The 26,316-nt window shown below is 39.8% G+C and overlaps 1 protein-coding gene across 1 annotated transcript in view; it reads right to left on the bottom strand.

Moving 5' to 3' along the window:
- Nucleotides 1-20,191: 20,191 nt before the first annotated feature.
- Nucleotides 20,192-26,316, bottom strand: part of Cfap95 (cilia and flagella associated protein 95) — a 79,238-nt gene continuing 73,113 nt past the window's right edge. Inside the window, exon 6 of the mRNA XM_051200135.1 lies at nucleotides 20,192-20,430. Coding sequence (XP_051056092.1) covers nucleotides 20,248-20,430 — 183 coding nt within the window. The 3' untranslated portion in view covers nucleotides 20,192-20,247. The remainder of the gene's footprint in view (nucleotides 20,431-26,316) is intronic.

The raw sequence follows: 26,316 nt of genomic DNA, 5'->3' as shown, positions 1-26,316 counted from the left end.
ACTGTCTGTATGAGATATTGTAACAAATCCTGATGTTGGCTTATTTTTAAAATAGGACAACAAAAGGAAGAAATAGGAGTTTCTAACCAAGGCATACAAAATAAAGAACCAGCTTATAGCACTGGGAGATGGTGTGAGAGAGTGGTGCAATAACATTTCTGAGGAAGAAAGAATTGCTCCCCAGCTTTAACTCATCCTGTTGACTGATGTCTGAGTAGGAAAACATGCTCCTGAGCTGTTGTCAAGCTATGGGTCATCTGGTCAACCTCCATAAAGATACTATTGTTCTGAAAGAATCTAAAAAATGTGAGTCAGTCTCTTCCAATCCAAAGATAGTCTAAACTGCATTCAATTGGTTACAATGGCATGTTATTTGCATATATAATTGATTAATGCCACTATATAAAACCTTTTTTATTTATTTAACAAACATGCTATACATATTCATGTGTCAGCCACTGGAAAGGTTCTGAGAATATTGGATGTAAGTAAAACAATCTTAGCTGCCAGAGATATGAATCTTGCATAGGACCTACATATAAAATTTCCTATTGACAGTAGAGAAAGATCACTAACATTAACTGTGCCAGTTCCTTGAGAACAACTGACATGTATTAAATCTTGACTGAATATAAAAGCACTAGGACCCATCAAAATGCAGTTAACAAACAGATAAAGATTAGCTGTAGTAGGAAACTCCTCAGAGCACAAAGCCTCAAGTTACAATTAATGAAGATGGTGTAATTAATATCATTTTAAAGAAAGATAAATATGATTCAGGTTTTCATAAATAATAAGCAAAGCTGACGTGAAGATAGACTATGCAAACAATGTAGAGACATTTGTGCTTAAGTAATCCATTATCCCATCCCTCTTATGAGAGAGCTAACCCAAGCAGTGGGGAAGACAGATATTAAACTCTATCTATAGATGAGAAGGAAGGAAAGCAAATCAGCCCAAAGTGCAAACCACAAAGCCTTAGAACCATGTAGCTTGGGCCCTGCTTATGCACCCACTCATTCATTTATTGTTTCCCTGGGCAGGAAGCTCTTCCAGGCACCAGACCTGGATCAAGTGGGAAACACATTGAGTCATTGTCTCATGGCTTGTTTTCTCCATGTGACCACCCCCTTCAAACACACCCCATGATTTACTTAAGTGTGCCAATCTGTTTCCTCTTAACAGAATATAAGCTCTATAAAGACGTGAAATTTTCCAGTTTTCTCCCAGTGCAGTTCTTGGGATATTGCAAAGATCCAATAGACATTTGTTGAATAATGGCTCGTGGAGCTTGCTCTCTAGTGGGAGACAAAATAAGATTTTAAAATGAAATTAGGAACATAGGTAAGGTACAATCATTCCTTTCCTGTGTCTCTTCTCTCTAAACACAAAGTGATCATTACACATTTACTAGGCTTATAAGAACACAAGAATGTTAATTAGAATGTGATCTCTTAAGAGTGCTCTTCGGAAAGAAAAGCTACGAAATTGGGTGGGTGGAGCAGGTGGGTACAACCTAGGATAGGGGAAAAGCATGATACGAATAAATTGTATGAAAAAAGTTTCAATAAACCAGAATGCTTTATGGCCTCTGGCTTTGAATTTCTTCATTTCAAAATAGTAAAGTGAAAAACAGAGGCATATTTATCATTTTCTGTGTGAACGGAGCACATCAATACCTGTCATGAATACCCTCTCTCACTGCCTCTCAGAATGCAGAGGCCAGCATCTTCATGAGTTCTGCTTTACTGAATGCATTTTAATTCTGTGTTTCTTACTTCTCTTTCAGTGGGCTTTTTTTTTTGTTGTTGTTGTTGTTTGAAAAATTGCATTATTGGAATGTTATAAACCCACCCACCAAAGTCCTGAGCTAAAGGCTTGATTGCCTGCTGATTGGGATTACTGGAAGGTGGCAGAAGCTCCACGAAGTGGGATCTAGTAATAGAAAGTAGGTCACTGGGGTGTGGCCTTGGAGACTGTATCCAGTAAGCATCCCCTCACTGTGTCCCTCTTTGCTGCCGTGAAGTGAGTATCTTTGATCCACCACATGCCCCTTGCTTGGAGGGAGGCATGAATCCTGTTCCAAACACAGATATCAAGTTTTATAAATGAGAGTCAGCACAATTCTCTCTTGGAAATTCATGCTACACCCAAGTCTTCAGCACATGCACAAGTGTGTGCTGCTCACTCCAAAGTAAATCTTAAGATGATTACATCGCATTAAGAGGAAAGTCTGTGAATAGAGGAAAGCTCATGAGACCTCACTCCTGGACAAAGAGCTACAGGTAACTAAGGGATGCTGACTGGGACAAATAGTCTCCCCAGGGAAGAGCTCATTTGTTTCCAAAAACCAATAGTCGGTAGGGTGTTGGTCATATAGTGGTGAGCATAGCTGCCTTCCAATAACCAATAGTCAGTCTGAAAATAGTATGTACAAATAACATTATAAAGACTAAGCAGGATATATTTATGTCAAAAGTCAGACACATTTATGCATGCAACAGCAACTAAAGAAAAAGTGACCATGCATTGAAGAGAGCAAAACAAAGCCCATTTCATCCATTCTGATTTTTATCATTCATGGTTTTGATGTTATAAATAAGAAGACCATAAAATTTATTCCTATGTTTTCTTATAAAGATTCCCTCCATACTGTTAAACCTTGTAGCTAATTCATTTATTTGTTTTGAGCTGGTTTTTATACATAACTTGAAATAAGGGTCCAAATTTACATTTTGATATGTGGCTATGCTGTTGGATGCCAAAACCATTTGCCAAGAAGACCATTCTATCCTCAGTGAATGCTCAGGGCACACCTGTCACAATCAGTTGACCAGAGACATATGTATTTATTTCTGGACTCTAAATTTTATAGTGAATGTATGTGTGTGTGTGGGGGGGGGGACTTGTATGTGTATATGTGTGTATGTTGCCTAGTGTGCATTTGTGTGTATGTAAGCATATGTATGTATACAAATGGAGTTCTTAATTGGTCTATGTAATGAAAACCCGGAGTCAGATATAGAGGAAAATGCTGAGAGATCAGAGAGAAGGAGCAAGCCATGGCCACGCCTTACCTTCTTAGTGTCTCAGCAGACAAGAGAAGGAGTTCCTTGCCCCCCCCCCTCACATTCTGTTTCCTTCCACCTACCTCACTTCCTTTCTGTCTATAAACTTCTATAGTTAGCTAGTGGCAAGCTCCACTCTCCGCTCTGCAGCAGGCTTTATTTGTACAAGCAAGGTATCACCACATATGTATGTGCATATGTGAGCATGGTGTAAGTGTGTGTGTGTGTGTGTGTGTGTGTGTGTGTGTGTGTGTGTGTATGTGGTGGCTCTGTATGTGTGTCAGCATCATATAGTGTTCCTGTCCATCATATGTAGTAAATTTTAAAGCAAGAAGTATACATCTTCCTGGTTTATTCTTTGCCAGAATTTCTTGGGTTGGTTTTGGTCCCTTAAAACTCTACCTGGTTCTATGCAAAGATATTTTCTGCAATTCTGATGGTAATGGTGTTCAATTTATAGATCAGTTTAAAGAACACTGCCTTTTTTACAATGGTGTAGGTCATCTACTCTAAGAGCATGGGATGGTTTCCTACCTCCTCAGGCCTTCTAGAATTCCTTTCAAATATGTGCTATAATTTTTAGAGTAGAAATTCTGCAATTCTTTTGTTCATATTATCCCTAAATATTTTATTCTTCTGAGTCAGTAATGGATAGAGTTAATTGTTTTAACTTCTTTTCAGGTTGTTCATTGCACTTGTATAAAAATAAAGTTGAGGGTCAGTAGATGGCTCAGGGGATAAAGGTATTTATTATGCAAGTCAATGACCTGGGCTTGACCACTGAATCCCTTAATGGAATGTTGTGGAATATTATTTTAACTATGTAAATATATGTTACATTTGGTTGTGCTGTGGAATATTACTTTAAATGTGTAAAGGTGTGTTACTTTTGTTTGTGCTACATTTGTTTAATTACAAAAAAAGTGTTGCATTTGTTCCCCCCTTTCCTGTGTAAGGCACCTGTTTGGTCTAATAAAGACCTGAACAGTTAATAGCTAGGCAGGAGAAAACGATAGGTAGGACTGACAAGCAGAGAAATTGAGGCTCAAGAGAAGAAGAAAAGGGGAGACACCCAGGGCCAGAAGTCAGGCAGCAGTCAGACAGACAGACAAAGAATCAGCAAGAAAACAAGAAAAGGTAAAAAGTTCTGAGGCAAAAGGAAGATAAAAAGAAACAGATTAATTTGAAAGAGCTAGCCAGAAACATGCCTAAGCTAGGATGAGCATTCAATACTAATAAGTCTCTGTGTCATGGTTTGAAAGCTGATTGGTGGCCTAAAAAAAAGCCTGCTATAGTGGATATAGAGGACCCGATTCTGAAAGTTGTCACGTGATCTCCACGGCCTTTTAGTGACACATGCACGTCTGCACTCTTACACACATCAATGCCACACACACACACACACACACACACACATTTTAAAATTCAGTTTGTGTTCTGAATATTGATTGATTCTTTTTTTTTTTTTTTTTAGTCAGAATAGCTTTTGATGGATTCTCTTAAATGTGTCTGTATGTATGTATTTTCGAACAAGGATATTTCACTTCCTCCTTTCCGATTCTTTTTCTTGCCTGATGTCCCTAAATAGACTCTCTAGTACAGTATTAGGTGGGAGAGGTGAGGGTTGGAATTCTTGACACATACTCGACAGCTCCTTCACCAGTAATGAGGTTAGCCAGCTAGCCTTTGCACAGCACCCTTTTTTCAAGTTGTGAAAACTCCTTTGTATGCCTACTTGTAGGTGATTCTGCTTCCCTTAGCTGGCTGTGGGAAGGGGAGCGTGGTCTTCATTTAGATAGCATAGAGTCTCACATTTTTTGTTGAGTCTTTATAGATGTTCCTGACTATTCATTTCACTTGCTGTTTGCTCTCAGGACTATCCCATGTATTTATTTTTAACATTTCTCCATGGAGAGTCAGAAGAACTCACAGCAGTCCATGAAGCCAGAGCCTCTTCCTCTGATGGACTTATTCATTGCTGGTGCACAGCAAAAGAGTTGTGGCATCCATGTCACCCACTTCATTAATGCTAAATGGGGTGGCAGCAATGGTGATATGGGGTAAGATCCCCAATCAATAGAGACAAGGTGCTTATGGTGAATTAGTGACCTGCTCTGGTGAGATCACAGGCATGAACAGAAAACAACTCATCAAAGGCCTGGGTTTGTCGGTAATTGGGTAGACACTCTTCCAGTCCACACCTGATTAAATATCTAAAACTCAACCTGTTGGATGGGCTTTGAAGAACCTGCAAACCAATTAGCGTTTTTATCTTTCAGAAGCAGCCTAGGAAATGGATTTTAATTCAAGCTCAGCTTGACTTCTGGGCTGTGTGGAAAAAGAGGCATTAGGGATGTTAAATTAGAAACTGTTAAGACTCATCTGAGTTTTAAAAGCATAATGCTTAGAAAAGCTCTCGTCCTTTGCAATAATCACATTTACATCTACCTTGATGAAAATGAAATTCTGCTGAACCTCAGGATGATTTGTAACTCCAGAATTTCACACCATGCAGTCTTTAGCTGCATGGTGCCTAGCAGACGAAAGCACCTGCACTTACATGATGGCTAGGAAGAACACAGTCCTCTTGTTGCAATTGCTGCTGCCTTTGACGCTAAAATCCAAGAGTTATGAGTTTGAAATAGAGACACCTGTGATTTCTAAGGATATCACAGGAGGAATAAATTCAGGTTGCTCAAATACATCTGCTTTGACTTATGACACTAGTGTGTCTGTTTCCCTCTCACTTTGGACTTGGATTTCTTTCCAATACCTTTTGTGCTCCTAAGCAGAAGATATGAGAACAACAGGAGCTTGACATTTAGCTCATTAGTTAGAACTAACATTTCTCACCCTGGTGCCTATGGTTACCAAAGTGCATTCTTCCTGGTGAATACCAACCCCTCCCTATGGATCCAAAGCCAGTAGGCAATGACATTTACGTAGCCACCTCTCATGGGATAAATCAACTTTTAAATCCTTCCTTGGAATCCATGCATACATTTGTCTTCTTTACACATAGAAATTAAGCAATAACAATGTTCCTGAACATACATACATACATACATACATACATACATACATACATACATACATCTGGACCAGGATCTATCCATGATCTCATACATGTTCATTCATTATTCATAACAAGAAACAGCAGTACTATGAGGCACACGGGATCAAGTTACTGTCCAAGGTAATGGAGCTGTCAAGCAGAAGAGCTGAATGGAGTCTGGGGCCTGACACATGAATAATAACTCATATTGTTTCTCTGGTCAGCAGAACAAGTGACCAGTGGAGTGGTCCAAACAATAAAGCTTCTGAGCTTCGTCCTTCTGCTTACCAGTCAATTCTTTGTGAAGGTCTATATATGCATACAAGGGCATAAGAATTTTGATAACAAAACACCTGAGTAGATTCTTGGCATTGTAAGATGGATTAAGGCTGAGAGAAGACAACCAACTAGATATTCAGATGTTTCCTGGGGAACAAGTGAATTTAGGGAGATCCTAATAGCTCCATCCTAAACAACTTTTAGATCACTCACCAGGACAGTCTAAAGTTTATATGTAAACAAGACAAAAATTATAAAACCCCCAGTCCAGCACATGTATGATTGTAATACTCTATTTAGAAGCCATCTATTTCTAGTACAGGAAAAAAAATAGTCAAAATCTAAAACCTGTTGTATTACGACTAAGACCTAATGGATGGCACTATGCAGATAAATGAGCAATCATCTGTCAAGAGTTAGTATTTATTAACCTGAAAACATCATGTAATTGGCCATTTGGAGTTGTAGACCTGGCTACTCTATTTAACCTAAAAGTCATCACTTAAACAATTTAATTAACAGTAAGCTCTTTGAGTTGCAAAGATGACCTCTCATAAGCCTTTGCTTGTCTCTGAGAGTCTGACATATAACAGGCAGTCAAAACATTTTGACAACTTGAATAGATTCATTAATTAGTCTCTGTAAAGTATTTGAGAAGTGCGTCCTACTTTTCTTGATACATGCACGTTGAAAAATCTTAAAGTTGCACAATTGGAGGAAAATGCCCCTCTTTGTATCTGTGCTTCCTTGCTGAGAATATGGCTTGGAAAACCATGGGCTTTTTTTCCTGTTCTGAAAGTCTCTGTTCAGACCAGCAGCGTCTATCACACTGAAGGAAAGAGTAGATGTCAAAGTCATACCCACATGTCTTTACCTTAAGGACTGATTAAATGTCAGCACTGCTTCAAGTATTGTGGTGGGTAAGAGATAGGTAGTTTATAAAGTAAGTTTCCTACCTTTACAAGCCACAGGCAGGTCAAGGAAGTGGGATGGACAGATGAATGAAGGAAGAGTGGGAAACCCCACCCCATTTGTGAATACCTCTATTTGTGGTTTGCTCTTTAGACTCTATTTAAGAATAGGGAGAGAAGACGGGCAGTGGTGGTTCAGGCCTTTAATCCCAGCACTCGGGAGGCAGAGACAAGTGGATCTCTGTGAGTTCGAGGCCAACCTGGTCTAAGTAAGTCCCAGGACAGGCTCCAAAGCTATACAGAGAAAATCTGTCTTGAAAAACCAAATCAAACCGGAAAGAAAGGAGGAGAAGAGTGGGGAGGGATGTTAACATATTGTCCAGTAGAGGGAGCCAGAATTAAACGTTAACCAGGTCACAATTAAAAGTTAACACTGGGTCTAAACTAAACAAACAAACAAAACATATTTTGACACTGAATCATCCTGTCTGGATCCTATATAACAAGCAAAAACTTTTTATAGGATCAATACTAATTCCCCAAAAGTTAAGTTTTTCCCCTACTGACAGATGTGCTTAAAAACAAAGCAAAACAACAAATCGCTTGGTATAGAAGTCATTAGAAGTGGAGGGATTTTTACAGAAAAGACAAGTATGTGTTTAGCCTACAAGTATCCGAGTCTGGATCTAAATAAACCATACAGATCTATGGCACTGAATATATGGTGGATTTATTTGTACACAGGGTTGTATGTTTAATTAGGAAAATGAGCCATTGTTGAAGTAGAAGAACCTAAAATTCAGCATTACTGAGGTCCTTATGAATAGCAGAATTCAGACACCAATGTGTGTAAAACTTGTGTGAAGATGATACGGAGCCAAGTGTTAGGCATAGTAAAGATTCCGTCCTAACCTCCAGAAAGAACCAGACACACTGACTCCCCCCTTAAACACACACACACACACACACACACACACACAGAGAGAGAGAGAGAGAGAGAGAGATTCTGTCCTAACCTCCAAAAAGAACCAGACACACTGACTCCCCCCTTAAACACACACACACACACACACACACACACACACACGCCTACCACAGCCTCTTAGCATCCAGAAGAGTGGGCCAGCAAAGCCCTGTTGTTGTTTAAGTACCACACCATGTAGTATCTAACAGAAAACTAGCACAGGCTGTCATTTCATTGTTTGGTGGCATTAAGGACAAAAGTATCTGCTTAAGTGGCACCTTTAGTTGCTTTTCATTTTAACTATTCAAACCAAAAAGGTTTTATAATATTCTAAATAAGTATAAATGCAGTTCAAGTACTAGGAAGCATATGTAGACAAAACTAAGAAAATAAAATGTCTGCTCACACAAACGGGGTTTGTGTGAAGAGTTTATCGCTCTAGGTATTTTTATATGATTATAAGCATATGTGTGCGATTTTTACCAAAAAAAATCTTTAGATGCTAATTTATTTACTAAATGATCTACAACTTCCACAAAAATAAATGTTAATATTTCTCATGGCCAGTCTATAGCCCAGTGCCTTTGAATGTTATGAAATACTCTCTGAAATTGTTTGGTCCAGAGAGTCATCCAATTCAAACTCCTTCTCCTCCAATGTAGCAGAATCACCCCCCCCCCTTTTTTTTTTTCTTTTAAATCTCAACAACTTGTTAAATAAACCGGGCCAACTGTTTTACAGAATGCCCTGTCTTCTATATTTATCGGATATTTCCATGTGGTATCATCTTTGTCTGCTGTTCTATCTTTTGCATTTCCAATAAACTAAAATAGAAGCAACAGCTTATGTATTCAAGTTAAATATTTAGCTAGAGCACATCACAGGTGATGGTATGTGTTTTGAAGCAAACAGTTTTAAATGTAGCCTGGTAAAGTCCTCAAAATAGAATTCTTTTTTTCTTTTTCCTTCTTTTCTTTTCTTTTCTTTCTTTCATTCTTTTTTTTTTTTTTTTTTTTTTTTTGACTCTTGTATCCCATAGACATTTGTATTATAGAAATCCTCTCTCTCTAAGGGAGGGAAGAGTAAAATGTGCTTTCTACACTTCCTGAATGTAATTATCAGTTTACTTTCCACTCAGGAAGCTGTAAGACAGAAATTCCTAAACACATGTCAAAATTGTATATTCAGTTTTTCTAAACTCTTAAGGCATCCTTCACCTCTTCAGCCTCATTCAATTCCTAGTCTACCTCAGCAACACATCACTTCCTCAGTCACTAAGTTATGGAGTACACCTGCATGAGAGTCCTGGGGAATACAGAAGTGAAATGCTCCCACCACTGAACTTCTCCTTATTGCTCAGAATTGACACAGTATGAATTAAAACTCCACATACAGGCTCTTAAGCTTATTTTGCCATGTTTCCCCATTCCCTCACTTGTCTGAGTCCCAGAAGGCCACCTTTCAGGACCTTTGGAAAATGTACATCTCATAGTCAACCACACTTTCTTTTGAAAGAAGTTAGATTCATTCCTTGGCCAAACTCCAAAGCAACTCAAAAGGTCCATCCCTTAAACTCTGTTGTCTACACAGTATCATCCCTAAATGACTTTTTCACTGGCTTTTTGTAAATTCAGACCTTGTTTCTTTCTATTGAAAACTGTGTGTGCGTATCTACCACGGCAAACTCCAATAGACCCAGATCATTGTTCCAGGCCCCATTCTCATTATTCATGATAGAGACAGCTGAAAATATTTTTCTGTTTAAACTAGGCAAAAAAGAACCTAACAAGTATTTCTTGCAGGTATTTCCATAAGTAGTTTAAAGTTCAATGGTAAGCCAGGTGGTAGTGGTATGCCTTTAGACCCAGCACTTGAGATGCACAGGCAGCCAGATCTTTGTGAATTTGAAGCCAGCCTGGTCTTACAGAGCTAACTAACAGGACATCCAGGGGCTACACAAAGAAACCCTGTTTCCAAAAATCAAACAAACAAAAAAGTTTAATGGAGTGTGTAAAAAGCTCTTTCATAACACAGACACATAAAAAGAAGTTGTTGGGATTTCTGGGTTTTACTAAGTATCAAGACAGTAGCTGTGAGAGAAAGAACTCAAGTAGATGAGTTGTTGGGAGACAGAATGAGACAATAAAGAAAGAAGATGAAGGTAATCTTGATGCCACTTACTCCAGATAAAGCAGGCAGAGAAAATGCCCCCGAGCCATTGACATGGTGAAGAATCTCGGATGTCTCTGACAGTAGAGTAACCTCAGTTGAAGACCTGGAAACTGGGAAGGAGTTGTTCTGGGTAGACTGTAAAGAATTGCCTCTGCTCTAAACTGTTGTTGTTGAAAGGGTGGAAGGGAGATTATTCATGGGTAAATAGCCATGGTGGAAATTTTAAACCTTTCTAGACTTTTAACATTGAATAGTAGAAAATGAACGTCAAGCTATTCGGTTTGACATGATATAGAGGTTAAAGATGTTAGTGGCACTATAACTCCTTGGAGAAAAGCTTGGTTTTAAGGTATGGAACCTGGATTGGCTTGTGCTGGACATACCTACAACAGGATGCTTTTTCTATGCATATCCCCACCTTCCCCTTGATGTTCCTTCTCACTATTAATGCTTCCATTGATTTCATCATAGATTCTTATGTAATCACCTTCCCATCTAACTAATCCTGAACTCTACATCTTACATAGTTCTTCATGCTGCTCTCTTGCTAACTGTTGCCTCTTCCCTGAAAGCATCCAGTAGCATCTTCACGGTTGTTCTTCCCCAGTCATTCCCTTGTCAACTACTTTCCTCCATTACCTTTGAGTCATCTTTCTACTTACACTTCTTCCCATGTTACAAAACAGTTAAAGATTGTCACCTCAAGTTTGAGGCTAGCCTGGTCTTCAGAGTGAGCTCCAGGAAAGCCAGAGATACACAGAGAAATCTTGTCTCAAAAAAAAAAAAATCACCTCGTTCTCTTCTGCATTACCTGCATGGAAAAGGTAGAGGCTGTCATTCTCCTAAACTATAAAACTTTCCAAAGTGCATCATCACTGCCCTGTGATACAAAAGAGCTTTTTAAGTACTCCATTGGACTTACATATGAGAAAGAGGTATCTGCAAGACACACTTTTTGTGGTTTCCCAACATTCTTTTCTTCATCTTGTTTAAACAGAAAGACACTTTAAGATTTCTGAATTTTCTTGAGCTGCTTTAGAAACATTTCTTTGTATGATGAACTTCAATTTTGCAAAAGCTACTGTATACATATGAAGTTTGTTTCCTTTAAGCAGTGACTAGGGGCATTTAGGTGGGCAACTCTTATCTCATATAAACAGTCCTTAATTATTTATCATCTGCCATATGAAATATTACTTAAATTAGACCTTTTGTGAGCTTATGAAAATTTTTAGTAATGACATGAATCAAGTCCTTCTAAAAAATACAATGCTGAAAAAACACTTTTACTGACATTCTGTACCTCTCCTTATTTGCCAATTACAATTTGAATTATACTTTGTGGCTCAAGGTACAGCATTAAAAGTGCATTCTTTCTTATAGTGCCTGAGATTCAGTTGGGAATTTATCCATATTTTTCACATTTTAAATAAAGGCACACTTATTAGGCACCTATATGAATTCACACCACTAAATATTAATGTGAAGATGTCTTATTAAATCTTTATGCTACTGCAAGCATATAGAAAAATTAATAACCTATAAGTAGTCAAGTTCACCTACATTAAGAGTATTTGAATAATTTTGAGATGTCCATGTATGTCTTCCTTTTTAAATCTCTTTCAGCAGCTCATACCCAGACCTTACTTTTTTTCTGAGTACCTCTCTTCCTCTCAATCCTAGATCATGACCAAGCAAAGTTCAACATCTAGGTGAGCTGCCTTTCCAAAACCTGCTTGCTCCTCTTTCCTATCAAGAGTATACCCTGCTTTCCCTCAAGTGACCACCCAATAGAATCCCAAGGAAGGAGGCCTTAGCCATAGGTAAGTAGACTCCAGTCTTCTTGGGCCAACAAACACAGAGAGCATGAAGCAGAGACCATGCTAAGAAAGTTCCTGGAAAAAGATTCCCAGATATAAGAAACAAACTCAACCACACTGAACATTTTAGGTCTGAATGTGAAGCCTGAAACATCTTCAACTGTTATATAGCTGATCTGAAGGAAGAGGCAAGAAAACTCCAGATCCTGGACAATGCACTATGTAGACATATACTGTAGTGATAGATTATTTATGATTTATTAAAGCTTGACTGAGGGTTCAGAATGCAAAGCTACCCACATGCCATAGAGGTCAGGAAGTGGTAGCACACACCTTTATTCCCAGGATTCAAGAGACAAGCAGATGGATCTCTGTTAGTTCAAGGCCACACTGAGCTACAGGAGATCAAGTACCAAAGAGAAACAGCTCACACAAAGGTGATCTCCCACTTGGGATCATAGGCCTTTAATCCCAGGATTTGAGAGGTATAAAAAGAAGAAGAAAAGTCAGTATTAGGCAATCTCCAGCATTGTTGAAGAGGACATAGCAGTCTAAGATTACAGTCTCAGGATCTGTGGAGCTAGCAGGGTCACCATTTCAGTCTAAGGGAAAGGTAAGAGCTAGTGGCTAGCTGCTTTGCTTTTCTAATCTTCAGCTTGAAACTTGAACTCCAAGGTCAGTCTCTTGGCTTTTATTAATCATGTTACAATATACCTTACGGATGAGAGATGTCATTCTGTAAATATGTTTCTCACACTGGTTAATGAATAAAGCACTGTTGGCCAATAGGAAAGCAAGATAGGTGGGACTAGGAGACAAGGAGGATTTGAGGAAGTAGTAAGGAGGAGTCATCATGGAGAGACTGGGGAGACCAGATGCCGGCCCTATTCCCAGGTAAGATGAGACCATGTGGAAATACTTAGATTAACAGAAATGGGTTAATACTTAAGACAGAGCTAGAGGATAAGAAACTAGTACCTGGCCAACAGCATTATATCAAATACAGAGTCTCGATGTGTTAATTGGGGCTGGTACGGCGGCGGGACAAGACCAGAGGTGGGACAAGACCAGTGGCAGGAGGAAAAACCTACTCCTTACACCTTACTCTTGGACTCCTTGTTGCATGAGATTAGAGTGTGCACATTGTTTAACCCAGTAGAATTTTAATTATGCAGAAAAAGTATGCGAACTAATGTATCCTGAGGTTGTAATTGAGTCTGGCAAATCTGAAAACAGTAGGCAGACTAGAGAATTTGAGATCTGGAAAAGCCAATATTGGAATTCAAGTCCAAAGATAATTTAAGTAAGAATTCCTTCTTGCTCATAGGTCTGTCATTTGTTCTGCTTAAGCCATAAGTTAGCTGGTTGTTCTAGTTTGTTTTATGTTGGGTGATAAATTACTGATCAAAATAAACTTGTTGGGGAAGGGTTCATTTCAGCTTACAGTCTATATCAAGGGAAGCCAAGGCAAGGAATGAAGGAAGGAACCTAGAGGCAGGAACCAAAGAGAGTTAATGAAGGCTCCCCATGGACTTGCTCAGCTTGCTTTCCTGCACAGCTCAGGGTACCCTCTGTTAATCAAGAAAACACTACCAAGACGTGTCCACAGGCCAATCTGATGAAAGACTGAGGTTTGCTCTTTCCAGGTGACTCCAGTTTGTGTCAGGTTGACAGAAGCTAATCAACACCCTAGCTGAGCCTTATCCACAGGCAGGAGATCAATCTGCTTTACGCAAACTCCACAAGTTTAAATATGTCTCATCTTAAACACCCTTTTAGAAACTTCTAAAATGATGTTTGACTATATAGGGATCGTGGCTTAGCAAATTTCACATGTGAGATTGCCATCATAACCACTGTATGCTTTTATACCAATTTCTTGATACCCCACTACACTCTGGAATGTCTAAAGGAAAAAAAACATTTTTTCTCATTGATGCCATGCTAATTGAAAGAACAAAGTATTAATTTTGCATAAATTTTATAATAGCTGAAACCAAGACATTGTATAAAGGGAGAAAAAAGAAAAAAAGAAAAGAAAGGCCAGGCCTAGGAAACTGTTTGAAAATGAGAGGTATGATAAAGAAATGAGTGGTATTGATGCTGGAGAGGGAAGGGCAGTCCACAGTACTTCATGCATGCTGTGAGACATTGAAGTTGTTAACACCAGAAAGACACCTCAGAGATTGGGTTTCTACAATATCATCATCTGTTTCTTCATGAAGGTAGGAAACAGCATGCCTACTCATAGGGCATAGAAATAATATGGGAAGTGTAACAAAGTAGAGAAATAACAGTTAATGGTGCCCCTAAATGAAATAGGACATAGAGCATGCAAGTTAGATTTATTTTTCCCTGGATCACAAGAAACATGCAGAAAAACGGGTTCCCACAACATGAAGGCAGAGGACTGACAGACAGGTGTAACTGCCAAGGGATGCAGTCAGCCAGAAGGGAACATGTTGGAAGAACTGTTCAGTCCACTTCCTTTGTCACCTGCTGGTTCTCTCCTCATGCCAAAGGAAGCCAGCCAGATTGAGACTGCCAGAAAAACAATGTAAGACATCCAGTTGAATATCAATTCAGGTAAGTGTATGTATTTATACTATATACATATGAGACATGCCTGCCTTAAAAAGCTACATTTACCTGCAATTCAAATGTAACTAAGCATCCCTCATATTTACTTGCTGAATATTGGCAGGAAAATACAGAAGACCTCTGAACCTACATGAGAGCCTCTAAGCAGCATCTGGGCTTAGAATAGACCACTCGAGTGTATTTGGAGCATCCAGAATCCTTTCCTTCCTGACTCATGAAACTTGGATGTTTCTCTTCCAACAAAAGTGACCTAGATTTTAGTTGTTGCTCTTGTTAGTGCCTTGGAAATTCTACAAAGGATTCTAGGACAATACAGATTTTAAAAAGTGAAATATGCAGATATATATTTTTAAGATATCATAATTAACTTTTAACTGTAGTGTTCATTAGTATTAACAAACTCAGGAGAGTAAAGTAACTCTTATCTTCTAGAATCATCAAAGTGAGTTATTATTTTCCCGCATAAATATATCTTTTCACGTGCTGCAACTAAGACTTCAGACTATTTACCTTCTCTCTTTGGATGTCTCTTCCCAAGTTTATGTTGGAGTTTAATTGCTATTGTTATAATATCAAAAGTTCATTAAGATGATGGAATTGTCATTAGAATAGTCTGCCTCAAGAATGGGTTAGTGTCTATGTTAGGCCCATCACTGTGATAGAATATCATATGCACAAATCAAAAGGGACATTGTTTATTTGGCCATAGAGTGTCAGAGGTTTCCACCCATTGTCATAGGGGTGGCGTGGAGAACAACTCATATTGCGGCAGCAAACAAGCCGAATGACAATGTCTGCCGAGTAGCGTTTTGCTTTTTCTCATCTTATCAGATGGCATGGCCCATATTCACAAAGCTTCCTAGTTCCTTATATAATCTTCACAAAGACCCAGAGGTGTTCTTTACTGTTTTCCTAGTCACTTCTCAGACAAATTGACAATGAAGATTAGGAATGACAAGCCCACTCCTTGTCAACTTGATACCCAAACACATCTCTTTAGACTATTCTGTCCCTGTCCTCAAAGGCTCCATACCCATCTCCATACCCTCTCATTGTTCAAAAAATATCCCATAGCTACAATATTGTTCAAAACACTCTGAGATGCAGGATGCTATGAATTTAGTCTGAAATGACCCCAGTGCAGTCTCAGCTTTCTTCTCCATCTACAACTTGTGGTACTATGTGAAGGTGGCACAGCCTTTGGGAGTTGTGGCCTGGCTCACAGTTACCTTTGAAGTTATATCTAAGCTTTCGGTCACATATTTGTTCTCTGTCTCCTGGTATTTATTAGCTTCTCTTCACATTCTTGATAAAATACCCCAGAAAGGGCAACTTGAAGAAGGAAATGGTTTATTTTAGCCTGTAACTCGAGAAGGGATACAGTCTATCATGATGGGGAAAGTGTGATGACAAACAGGCAAAGCATAGTGGTGGCAGCAGGAAGCTGGCTGGCTGACCACATTGTATCCACACACGGGAAGCAGAGAGAGAATAGTAAGTGGAGCCAGGCTATAAAACCTGAAAGGTCACCCCCAGTGATATATTTCCTCCAACAGCTTACCTCCTAAAAGTTTCATACCTTCCTAGACAGTACCAGCAACAGGGGACCCAGTGTTCAAGTATGTGAGCCTATAGGGAACATTTCTCATTCAAATCACCATAGTTCATAGCCATGTGAGCAAGTTGATGCTCCACCCTGCCACCAGCAAGGACCAAGGCACTCAACTTTGCCTCCCCCCATGATGGACTGTGATACGCAAAATCATAAGCCCAAATGAATCTTTCTTTTATTAACTTGCTTTGTCAATAAATATTTTGCCAAGACAAAAAGTAGCTAATAAGAAAATTGTCACCAGTAGTGGAGTCATTGTTGTGATGAACATGCAGATCAACATTTGATTTTAAGTCTTTAGACTGGTCTGTGGGAGGAATTTGGGAAATCTCGGCGCTACAGGCAGAACTCATGGGTCATCCTGTTATGGTTAGATCTAGAAGACCAGAATACTGATAGACTGTGTCCGGCAAAGACCTTGCTCATAAGAACTCGTGTGGAAACAAGGACTATTTTGGTGATTAGAGTAAGTAGAAGCTGTTTGTCTTACTTTTTGGCCAAGAATCTGGCCTTGTTTCACTAGTGGCCTGAAACCTTTAGTGAGACTGAATTTTTAAACAATGGAATAATTTATTAGGCAAATAAATTTGAAGACAGCATGCCTTTCAGGCTATGACATGTTTGTTATTCCTTGCTTGCAGTCAACTTCTCTCAGAGTTTGGATAAAAAATATTGGAACAGAAAGAAGCAAAAAAAAAAAAAAAGTATAGTTTCACGAGGAAAAGAGGGGTGCATTGATGTCGCAGACACAGCAGCTGCAGTTCTTAGAGATTAGTGTCATTAGAGAAGCATCACTCTTTGCACTGGGACACCAGGAAATGTGTGGATGGCGAGGCCTCACTCAAAAGAGGTTCCAGAATACAAAAATGGCAAAAACAGTTTAAAGACTTCCATCCAAAAGGAGAGAGCCTGACAGCTGAAAGGTGCTCTACTGGAAAGGTGTTTTCCAAGATTAAACTACACAGTCAATCAGAGGCCATTGCAGTCATGGTTCAAGGAGGCCTGCCTGTCATTCCAACTGATGTCAGAATCTGGTGGTGTTTGTGTGGTACTGGTTTTATAGGCAGACAGAATGCAGGGAAGAGGCATCAAGGTTCTAGGGGAAAGCCTGTTTAACCCGGCTGTGTGTAGCAGATCAGATGCAGGATGGAGAGCCCAGGGCAAGGCAATGCATGAAGCTTTGAGAGGGAAGCCTAAGGTGCAAACGGGCGCAGGAGATGGCAGGAAGGTGCAACATCTGTAAAGGAAAACTGAAGGCACTTTGTTTCATTGCAGCTATTTCTTTATGGTTAACCTTGGGTCATCTATAGAGTTATATATCTGAATTATCACAGGTAAATCAAGCTTGCATCTAACTCCACATCTTATTTTGGTTGTTTTGCTTCGTTGGTTCAGCTAATGTACATGTGATGAGAAACCAACTTGTAATAATAATGTTAAGAGCTAAAGTTTGGAAGACCACACACACACGATGACAAAATTCTGTCTTTTGTTCATAAGTACCTTCCAAATTTACAAAACAAATAAATGGCATCACAAGTGCCTTCTGAAAGTTATGAATATGTGTATGCACTCCAGGGATGTCAGTGAGGCAAACTGAACCACACAGAATATTCATCTCAAACACATCATCCATGCTTTAGCTTACATAAGATCTCAGCAGACTGAATGCTCTGGAACAGCCAGGATTGCTGTACAGGAAGTAAGATGGTCTTAATGTAATCCTACAGTTCCCCCTTTTGTGCAAGATCATCAAATACTTGATAGTCTAAGCATGTTAATTAGCCAAATATTTTAAACAAATCATATCGATTGTGTTTTCATTAATTTTCTGAGCATGTTGTGGGAATTCAGTCTGAAAGCCAGTTGTACTGGGGCTGCTTGACCCAATGGGTGAGGTCTTCTCTGGGGATATGTGACCGGATAAGAACTGGGGGTAGGGGTCTCGGGGTCTCTTGGATGGTAGTTGAGCTGGCAGCAAGCCAGTTGGAGCTTCCCCAATGCCTTTTGGGAATGAGGTTACAGAGAGCTGGTTCTCCAGGGGGAATGGCAGAGCAGCTGGTGACATGCCTCGGATTCCTCTTTCTCTCTTGTAATCATTGTGCATGGATTTTGATATTAATAAAGGGTAACACAATTCCCAGACTCCCTCTTCATGAACACTCACTCATAGGAGCAGATGATTGTGTGGAAAACACTTTTTACCCATTGTCTTGACCCTGTTTCACTAACAGCCAGAGAAAGATCAGTGAGCCTGAAGTCACCCAAAAGGACCAAATCATGTCACTAATTTAACAGGGAACGTCTCTCTCTGTTCTCTGACTGAAATGTTATATAGAAGGAAGGAAGCATGTTTTTTCTTTTTTCTTTTTTTTCAAAGAAGGGTTTGTCGTGAGAAATGTGCAACAGTGCTATGAATAACAGAAAAAAAAATGCAAACTGCCCCTCCTTCTAGATAGCATCCTTGCAAAGCCAGTCCCCACTGACTAGGCTGGTCTCAGGACCTTTGCTGGCCATGATTCAGTAAACTTGGCACAAACAGATGTTTGAAAGGCCCTTAGGCACAGACACTTCCCAACCCACTGCTCTTGGGAAGCCAGCCATCACTTCTGTGGCATCAAGACCTGCCTTTGCTGCAGGGTTACACGTGGCCAGGGTACCCTCTGCATTGTCAGCCTTGAGCCAGTAGCCTGCTATCAGAATGAGAACACTCTAGATCCCAACTCAATGAGACAAGACTAGGGAGTCCACCTAGTAGACTTCCCAAGCAAACACCATTTGTTGTTCTAAGTCTGTATGTTTCCAGGTGGTTAGAGAAAGCTAACAGAAAAATTACAAATCCTCGTTTTTTATACAAGATAGATCACATTATACAGCATGTATATGAGTGCATATTTATACATTTATACAGGGAGTCATACCCATCATTCATGCACATTGTCTTCTAGAAAGGAGCGAATTTATATCAACTTGTTCAGTATTCACAGTTCTTCTAAAATGAAAAGCAAGCTTTCATTACACAGTGATATGAGATTTCCTAGTGCCCTGTCACAACAAAAATACTGGTAAGTTTATCAGGTGTAAAGTTACTGATAAAGTAAACAGGATTATGAAGAAAAACAAATAAAGAATATGTTTATGCAGAATTTTGTGAGTAATCATAATATTCCTTCCCTGATGTGCCACATCACCGTTATCAGACATATTGAAGTATCCACATGAACTATGCATTTTTTGCATCTTTTTTTTTAACCTTTAAGATCGTCCAGACTTCTACTTTCAAATTTGCTGCTGATTTTAAACAGAAATTCAAAAGATTAATTCTAAGTAAAGTTTTTAGGTTGTTTCTTGAGTCAAATAAAAATTATTTTCAGATTATGTTCTTTTTAAAAAAATTGTTTCAAAAATTTATGATCTTAAAAGAAATAAGTAACACGGCTGGTGATGGCTCAGAGTTTATAAGCACAGACCGCTTTTGTAAAGGACCTGAGTTCAGTTCCCAGTACCCATATTGGGCAAAAACACACTAAGTTCAGCTCCTGGGAATCTGATGCCCCCTTGGCCTCCAAAACCATAAATACATTCTAGAGTTGTGTACCTCACCTTAGTGGTACATATACTAAATTTGGAGAATTATAGGGTAGCTCATGAGAAAATGAATATAAATGTTTCCTTAGATTGGAAGACTATGTTTATTAAGGGAATCTAACTGCTACATTGGTTATTTTTCATTAGCCTGAGAGTCTAATTGCTTATATATTGCTTTTAATGTGGGACAATAGGATTGCCAGCCAATGAATAGAGTTTTTGTTTTGCCTCAGAATTAGCATAAATCCCACTCTCATCGTGCCATGTGTTGATGCCAAATCTTTTGGAGCCATTGAGGTCTGTAAATTGTGAACGGCACTTCCTGTAGACTATGGAGTACTCATCTTGACGTGGGCAAGCCTATGGTGAGAAAACAGAAACAACAGTGACTGAAGTATATATCCAAAGGAACAAGCTCCAAAGGTTGGCTCTTATGGCTAAATGGATTTTCAACAACTGACTATTTGGTTTTACCAAATGTCTCAGTGAAGAGCAACCAAACACTTGCTGGGCATTTATAAGTAGTTCCAATCCTGAAAAAAGAATCTAGCTAACAGTAGTTTGATTTGTAAGACTTTAAAACTGTACATTATTATGCATGTACAAATTTTCTAAACTAAGTATGAGCATGGAGGCCAATTTAAGCATTATGATAATCTAAATAAAATCAAAGTGATTAGGATTAACTACTTTCAACATCTTTTATTGACAAGTCAGGATTATTCCATATTAAATCTTTAATAATTATTAAATCATGCTTCTGACAATTGTAAATGCCAATATCTGAGGTTCATTCCTATGAGAAATTTGACTCAAAACAGCTCAACATAGTTTAATATGCTTATCTCTAGGCCATTCATTAAAAAGCTCCCTAGTAATAAAATATGATGCTAATGTTGACCATTTCCCAAGAAAGCACTGGATCTGTCTGACTACACCAGGAGTGATGACAGATCCACAACATAAAATCTGATAAAAACAGATCACCTGACTTCTGCTTTAAATCAGTTCTAATTTTAAAGCACTAGAACAAAATGGGAATGAAACCATTCAAACTATGAAACCATTAGAGACTACCAAAGACACTCTCATCTTAGATTTTTTTAAAAATGGCATTCTAACCATATGTTCAACCACAGTGTCCATTTCTCTGTGGAGTGCCAATTATGGACCGAGCACAATACTTTAGAGTTGATGTCTTCTAATCAAATAATGGGATACTGGGGTTTGATTCTTACTCCCATTCATCACATAAATAAAAGCTTTCCTAAACCCCAGGAGAAAGTGTAAAGGAAGCCAGTGCTAAGTGACTGAGGCTGGTTACAAGTCAGATCTGTATGACTTAAGAACCAGTGTCACCCAAGAAACAAACTATGATAACATAAAGCCATAAAATAAGTCCATGATGCTGTTCTACATGGTTCAGACTTTGACTTTGCCATTGGGTGCCATTTTCAGGATGGAGGGACTTTTCTATTTTTCACTTGGTTGGTTGGATGGATGGAAGGTTTGGTGGAGGAATGGGGGCATACATGGTCCATCAGTCATATACAAGTACTTTAAATGGCATTTTGTATTATTGGCCCAAACTATCGAAACAGAAGAAGCAGAATCTTCTCATTCTTTTCCTTATTGGGGTCAATCTGAAGAATGTTTCCAATGCAAAGTTGATGTGTTTCTGCCATAGCATTTCATAGGCAGAGAGGGTGATGTATTTCTATGAGGTGAATGACAAGTCAAAGTGTTATATCTTAGGTAAATGATTCTAGAAGCACAACTATTAAAAGACTAGAGACAGAAAAGGCTGGGTTTTGAAACACTTTTATTGAATTTTATGGATATCACATCATGCATCCCAATCCCTCTCATCTTACCATTTCCTTGCTCCCACCCACTGCTCTTGCAACCTCCCCCTAAAAAAAATTTAAAAAAACAAACAAAAACAAAATCTCAGCATGGCCTGGTGAGTCACAGTATACCCTTTAGTCCATACATCTTTACTTGCAAGTGTTCATTGCAATGAGACATTGGTATGGTTCGAGGCCTTTGGCTTCTGCTACACCAAAGATAATTGGCCCCTCATTGGGACTCCTCTTGGATATCTTATTGTTGCCCTGTGTCATGGAGATCCTGTAGCTTTGGATCTCCTGGTCCAGCCCTTTCACGTGCTCCAGCAGTTCACAGGTAAGGTGGGTGTTGGGGTGGACTGCCTCAGGATCCTTGTTCTGGGACTGGGTGGTAGCTGGCTCGGTCAGTCTGCCAGCTTTCTCTTATTGTCATCACTGGGGAAAGCTTCCCAGTGCTGCCTCAGCTAGTAGCCAGCAGGGAGCTGGACCAGTTCTGCCTCCACCCTCAGTCCAGCTCACCTGCATTCACACCACCAGGGCCAGCTCTAGTACTTCGCCCAGGTGACAGGCAGGGTCTGCTCTCCTGATTGTTGAACTCGGTGAAGAAATGACTGGATTTAAGAACCGTGGTTGGAACTGGGTCTCAATAATTCACACAGCATCTTCTGATGGATGGACAAACAGATATTGCTCAGCACCAGGAGAAATAAAATACTGATGGATGCTATGGCATGAATGAAAACATTACTCAAAGTGAAACAAGCCAAACACTTAAAAAAGGGATGAATTCTGTGGCATGTGAATTATATCTCAGTAAAAGTGTTTAAAATCGACATGTGCATTGACAGGAGCGATTCTAAAGTCAGAGAAACTGGTTAAGAAGGTTGCTGCCTATTAACATGCACTACAGCATGCCTGCCAGTTGAGCAAATGAGCCAGTGTGTAACAGTAGCCAGTTTCCGTGGCATGAATATTACTGCTCTTGCCCATTTCAGGTGACCAGAGGTTGGAAAACAACGAGGACTTGAGCTTAATTTTTCACAGAAAATGTTGAGAGTGCACCCCAGCTCTCCTTGAGCTCCTTTTCCCAGTGCGGAGCTGCCAGTGTGAAGCAGGATGACCTCAGACTAGAAGTAGGGGCAGAATCAATTTTCCTAAGAAAATTGGTATGTTTTTACCACATCCTCAAGTCAGTATGTCTCCAAAGATTAAAACAAATCATTAAGGACCTTGCCAATCTAAATGAGGGAGCTTCTAGACCAGATTGCAACCGGAGGCTTCCCTGCTGTCAGTGTATCATGAGATCAAGTTCTCTTTTCCTCTTTATTTATTTTCAGAGCTGGGGATAAAACTCAGGGTCTCTCCAGTCACTGAAGCCAATACTTGCAAAGAGCAGTTTGGAGAGTCCATAAGAAACAGGACACATCGTTGTATTGATCCTTTCCCAAAGTCTAACATTTCAAAAATGTGAGCCAATTGATTGCCTTCACTGCCTGATTTAGCTTATGCTGGGATTTGGGCTTCCTGCTAAAAGCATCTTGAGATAATTTCTGATGCAACGTGAGAACACTGAGGCCCTTGGACCAAGGAAATGAGTCAGAACTGCGGCAACAGAGCACACACCAGAAAGTGGGGGCGAAGGCAAACAGTGGGTAAGCTGGTGGCAGGGAGGATGCTTGGAAATCAGAAAGAGCCAAACAGAACAGGTGAACAACACGGGCATTCAGAAACAAAAGCAAATTATCAGGACCGGAGAAGATTAAAATGCCTCACTGGGAAGTAAAGCGAGGAACATTTCCAATGCATAATACAAAAGCATTGAGATGAAAAAAGCAGGTACCCCCGCCAGCAGTGACTGCAGCTCAGACCCAAAGGCAAAGCTGGGCTGGTGGGAGTCCTGGACGAGCAAGCTGGAGTAACATGCAGATCTATAAACAGGGGGAGATGATTTAAAAATCATTAATGTGTTTCCCCTCAGTGTATCAACCACTCATTTGCTCAAAGGGAGTATAAAATGTATTTCAGAACAATACAAGTCAAAGACCAAAGTAGCGCTAGCTTGCAGCATGCAAAAGAAGATATTTTTACCTAGCAAGATATTATCCTTGTTGTAAATGAACAGGTGTGAGGAGTCTGAACATCAGCCACTAAACAGCAGATCACAGATTTCCTTAAATGTATACAGAAAGCATCCTTTACTCCGATGGCATATGGAGAGAAGACAGAGTCTGAAGAACGTTAGGAAGAAAACTGAAAGAGAAGGAAATCAGGACAACAGAAAAGGACAATGCTTTCCCCATCTGTTATCTTTAACCATGAAGGGCCCCTTTGTTTTGGACAGAAAGAAGAATAGTAGAGAAATTATAATGAAATCAGAAAAACATAGAGGTTTCCCTGGCTCCAACCAAGTTGAGAATTCTTAACATTGGTCACCTTTCACTTTCTTTGTCGGGCAGAAGGGACCTCTAAGATTCATCTATCCTGAGCCACTTTGTGTATCATGGGGAGGCCAAGATCTTGAAGGAACTGCAGTTTTGAAAAGGGGTGTTAATAAAGAGAGCAAATCTGAGCATTGGAGTAGAGTCCGAATGGGAGTCACAGAGGCTTCTGTGGCATCTACGGTACCAATTAGAGTGGAAAGAGAGCCAAGCCATCTTCACCCAAGATTAGAAAGGAAAGGGCTGTGAATTTTAGCATTGATAGATGTTAGCCATTAGTGACAACAAGGAAAGGGACCACATGGCCCAGAGTACCCTGCCAGAGACAGACACAGAGAACACCACATGTAAACTCCATTCTTCTCGGGCATCATGACGCTGAGAATGTACCTATCTCTATAGCTAGATGTCCACTTAGGGAAAGTTACCAACCCTGCTGTTCCATAAAAGGCCATCCAACCCTGGTAGCATAAAGCAATAGCCATTCTGCAACACCTCTAGATTCTTTGGATAAAACACAGCAAAGATAGCACCTCTCAACACAATGTCTAGGGCATCAGCCAAGGATGGCCTGAAAATTGAGGATGCCTTGAGGGTCAGGGCCTGGGAACATTCTCTCATTGTGGTTGGTAGTTGGTGGTAGGTTCCACTGGGACCTGCTTGAGGCTACTGGCTGGAATGAACACACAGGCCCTTCCTGTGTGCTTGCTTGGGCTTCCTCAGTGGTGACCAAGTTCTGAGAATGAACACAAAGTGAGTCAGGAGGAATGAACATTACCTTTCATCATCTAGCCTCACAAGTCAAACAGCACCATTTCCAGCAGAGACACAGCTTACCCAGATTCCACAGTAGGAAGCAGACTTAGCTTCTCAGCAAAAGGCATCCATCCTGGTGGGGTGGAGCACAAATATTTAGTCACTTTTAATACACTATGTTCTCTCCTCTTTTCAGAGAGATTAAATTGAACCAAGAACCTCAAATCCTCCTTGAGTCTGATGATTTTCTAGGAAGACTTGCAATTGTGTGTGTAGATTCTGCACATAGCCATGATTTATTGTCTCAAAGGGATAGAAAATAAAATGATCATGGAGAACAGGTGCCTGGGCAGAAGCCCAGAGGATAGCAGGTGCAGACCCCTGGACTGTTATCCCAGACAAGGGTAAAACCTCTCTCAGAGGAAGCTTATTAGAAATGCATTCCCAGGGTTTTTATTGGGCACTGATCACATCCAACCCCAGTCTGCATGCACCAAAATTTTATACTTGCAGAAGAAAAAACAGGTGTTTGGCATAAACCATGAGAGTTGCATGTTTAGCTTTGGCACAGAGAGCCATTCTGATAAGAGAATTGTGATCCTAAAAGTCAAGTTTCCAGACACAAGCCAGGCCAAACTTAGAACAGGACTTGGGAAGGATAGTAGTCTTGGCTCTGATTTTTCAGCTCTTCGCTGCACACAGACAATGGGAAATGATATTTGAGAAAGTGAGAGTATTTTTAAGAGAGATGGGTTTGGGCACAGTGGCTCACTCCTGTAACACACACACAGTAGCCTAAGGCATAAAGACTACCTTGACTTGAGGACAACTTGAGCTACATTGTGAGATCCTGTCTTTACAAAAACTTCAAGTAGCTATAGAAGGGAGAGAGAGAAAGGGAGAAATATGGAGAGGGAAATACTCCTTACAATAACTAAGTTGTGACATGAAAATGAGGTTTTATCTGGAGAGAGGAGTTGTTTTCCACTGTAACAGAGTTGGTAAGAAGGCTATCTACCAGTTACTCTCTTCCTCTTCAAACACTAGCTGCAGTCAGTTATTATATGCTCAACTCCCTAACAGAATACTTAAAATCTTTGTCTAATGTTTTCTTAGTGGGTATGGGAGAGTGTTTATAATTATATGTAGGAATAGGCATTTGAATTACTACAGATTGTTGGCAGGTCCAGTATTCAGTGCTACCC

Source organism: Phodopus roborovskii, unplaced genomic scaffold (genome assembly GCF_943737965.1).
Source record: "Phodopus roborovskii unplaced genomic scaffold, PHOROB, whole genome shotgun sequence".
NCBI classification, from domain to species: Eukaryota; Metazoa; Chordata; class Mammalia; order Rodentia; family Cricetidae; genus Phodopus; species Phodopus roborovskii.
Note: the sequence above shows the minus strand (reverse complement) of the source record. Positions and strands in the feature narration are given on the sequence as shown.